The following is a 2,976-nucleotide window of genomic DNA, read 5'->3' on the forward strand; positions in this document are numbered from 1 at the left end:
CCCTGTCTTGTTCCAGATCTCAGTGGGAAGGGTTCCAGTTTTTCTCCATTCAGTATGATGCTGGTGTTGAGTTTTTCATATATGGCTTTAATTATGTTGTGGATTGTTCCTTCTATGCCTCCTTGGTTAGGGTTTTTGCAGGAAGTTGTGTTGGATTTTTTCGAAAGCTTTTTCTGCATCTATTGATACTATCATGTGATTCTTGTTTTTCAGTTTTTGGATGTGGTGTATCACGTTTATGGATTTCCGAATGTTGAACCATCCCTGCATTCCCAGGATGAATCCTACTTGATCTGGATGAACGATCTGTCTGATGTGTTTTTGAATTCTGTTGGCTAGGATTTTGTTGAGAATCTTAGCATCAATGTTCATCAAAGAGATAGGTCTGTAGTTTTCCTTCTCTGTTAGTTCTCTGTCTGGTTTTGGGATTAAGGTAATGTTGGCTTCATAGAATGAGTTTGGAAGGGTTCCTCTTTTTCTATTGTTTTGAAGAGTTTGTAGAGGATTGGGGTCAGTTCTGTTCGGAATGTTTTGCAGAATTCTGTAGTGAAGCCATCTGGGCCTGGGCTTTTCTTTGTTGGGAGGTCTTTAATCACTGATTCAATGTCTACTTCAGTTATGGGTTTGTTCAGGTCGTTTGTTGCCTCTGGGCTAAGTTTTGGCAGGTGGTAGAAGTCTAAGAAATTTTCCCTTTCTTGGTGATCTTCTGATTTGTTGGAGTACAGTGCTTTGTAGTAACTTCTAATTATGTTCTTAATGGTTGTAATGTCTGTTATTATGTTGCCTTTTTCATCTTTGATGCTGTTAATTCTTTTTTTTTAAAGTAAATGCGAGTTCCCAGTCACCTTCTGTGACCACCTCACCTACACTTCAATTTTAGTTTATACACAACATATAACATTCAAAACATAACATGTTATACATAACATCATATCATCTTAAATTAAGGCAAACATGTGGTATTTAACCTTTTGTGATTGCCTGATTTCCTTTAGCATTATGGTTTCCAGTTTGGCCCATTTGGCCAAAAAGAACTGCATTTTGTTTTTTTTAATAGCTGAGTAGTATTCCATGGAGTAGATGAATCATAGCTTTCTTATCCAATCCTCTGTTGATGGGCATTTTGGTTGCTTCCATGTTTTTGCAATTACTGATTGTGCTGCTATGAGCATAGGAGTGCATGTTGGTTTCTCATAAAACAAGTGTTCTGGATATATTCCTAGGAGTGCTATTGCTGGATCATACGGTATGTTGAATTTGAGTTGTTTGAATATTCTCCATACTGATTTCCATAGAGGCTGTACCAGCCTGCAGCCCCACCAGCAGTGGAGTAGGGTTCCCTTTTCCCCGCAACCTCGCCAACAAGTGTTGTTGGTGCTTTTTTTATGTGGGCCAGTCTTACTGGCGTTAGGTGGTACCTCATTGATGTTTTAATTTGGATTTCCCTTATTGCCAGGGAACTTGAGCATTTTTTCTTTTCTTTTCTTTTTTTTTTCCAGCCTGAACAGAACCGCTTTCCATCTTTTATTTCAGGAAGGACAGCTGAGGGGTTGGGGTGCCGAGAGAAAATGCGGGACCCAAACTTGGGCAGCGGCCACTTGGCTGGGCAGGGCTGGGCCCCTGGGGTTGTGTGCTGGGCAGGGCTGCCCTGCCAGGAGCAGAGCGAGGCACTTGAGGACCCCACTCAGGTCGTGCAGAGTTGGGAGGTGGGAGGCCCGTCTTGAGTGGGCTCTTCACAGGGCCATGGTCTCAAACAGTACCCACTACCCCCAATGACCCAGGCAGGCCCACGCCCATGCCTTGTGCTGAGTCTGCCATTGGTTCTAAGCCCTGGCTGGCAGCAGGTTGGCCTGAGGGTGCAGCCCCGGCTGCCAACTCGGAATGCCAGGAGGACTGGTCTCCTGGGAAACTTGGAGCCCCAACCCTGCCCCTCTGCCCCACCTGCCTACTTGGAAGCTCCTGGACAGCGCGGAGACCCAAGGGAGCCCACCCCGTGGTGGGCTTTGCTGTGTCTGGCAGGCCCAGGGACGGGCCCGGCAGGTGCAGCTACTTTTTCATGATCTGGATGACGTCCTCGTGTTCCACGGTGTGTGAGAGGCCCACCCGCTGCGGGCTGTACTTGGTGCTGGTGCCCCACACCAGGGCGTACTTGAACTGGCTGGCGAGCGACCGGTGAATGCGGTGGCACACATGCTCCACAGAGGCCCCCTCCGCAGGATGATGGCATCGGAGAAGTCGGGCCTCTGTCCTCGCTTCTTGGTGTAGATGCAGGTCAGGGCCAGGGCCTCCCACAGCATCTCGAGCAGGTAGTCCAGGTTGAGCTTCATCCCGCAGCTGATGCCCACACAGTTCGGCTTGCGGGCCAGGCGGTCCACCTCTTCCATAGAGATCTGGTCGATTTTGTTATATACATACAAGCAAGGCATGTACACCCGGTTGCCCACGATCACATCAATGAATTCATCAGGGGAGCAGTCTTCTCGGAAGAGCACTTCCGCATTGAAGATCTCTGAGAGACTCCGATAAAGGCAATATCAGTGCCAATGGCCCCATGTGCCCCCCTCACAAGGGGACACTAGGGGCCAGGTGCCTGCAAGTGTCCCCACGTGCAGGGTAGGGGCTTCCCTGTGCTGAGTCCCACCTCCTGCTAATGTTCCATTTCCCAGGTTGTGCAGGGGTGCCTATCTGGAACCCCATCGCATAGTATGCACCTGTTTCTTGTGATCCAGGCAGCCCCAGCACCACCTCACCTTTCCCCACAGTGTGGCTGCTTTCTCAGGGACAGCTTGGTCTCTGGCGTTGGGCAGGTCACCCCCCGCACGAGCTGGGGCACCCTCCACTGTGCCCCACTCTGCCTGTCCCACAGGAAGGGAAGGATACTTGAGCATTTTTTCATATGTTTATTTGCCATTTGGGTTTGTTCCTTTGTGAAGTGTTTGCCCATTTCCCGTGCCCATTTCTTGAGTGGCTTGTTTG

The 2,976-nt window shown here is 48.9% G+C and overlaps 1 protein-coding gene across 1 annotated transcript; it reads right to left on the bottom strand.

Annotated features, from left to right (window-relative positions):
* Positions 1-1,510: 1,510 nt before the first annotated feature.
* LOC131483208 (developmentally-regulated GTP-binding protein 2-like) lies at positions 1,511-2,524 on the bottom strand. Its single transcript, XM_058680663.1, has one exon. It carries the CDS (start codon positions 2,424-2,426, stop codon positions 2,055-2,057), a length of 372 nt encoding a protein of 123 aa, XP_058536646.1. The 5' UTR covers positions 2,427-2,524; the 3' UTR covers positions 1,511-2,054.
* Between the last annotated feature and the right edge of the window lie 452 nt (positions 2,525-2,976).

Source organism: Ochotona princeps, chromosome 24, assembly GCF_030435755.1.
Source record: "Ochotona princeps isolate mOchPri1 chromosome 24, mOchPri1.hap1, whole genome shotgun sequence".
Classification (NCBI taxonomy): domain Eukaryota; kingdom Metazoa; phylum Chordata; class Mammalia; order Lagomorpha; family Ochotonidae; genus Ochotona; species Ochotona princeps.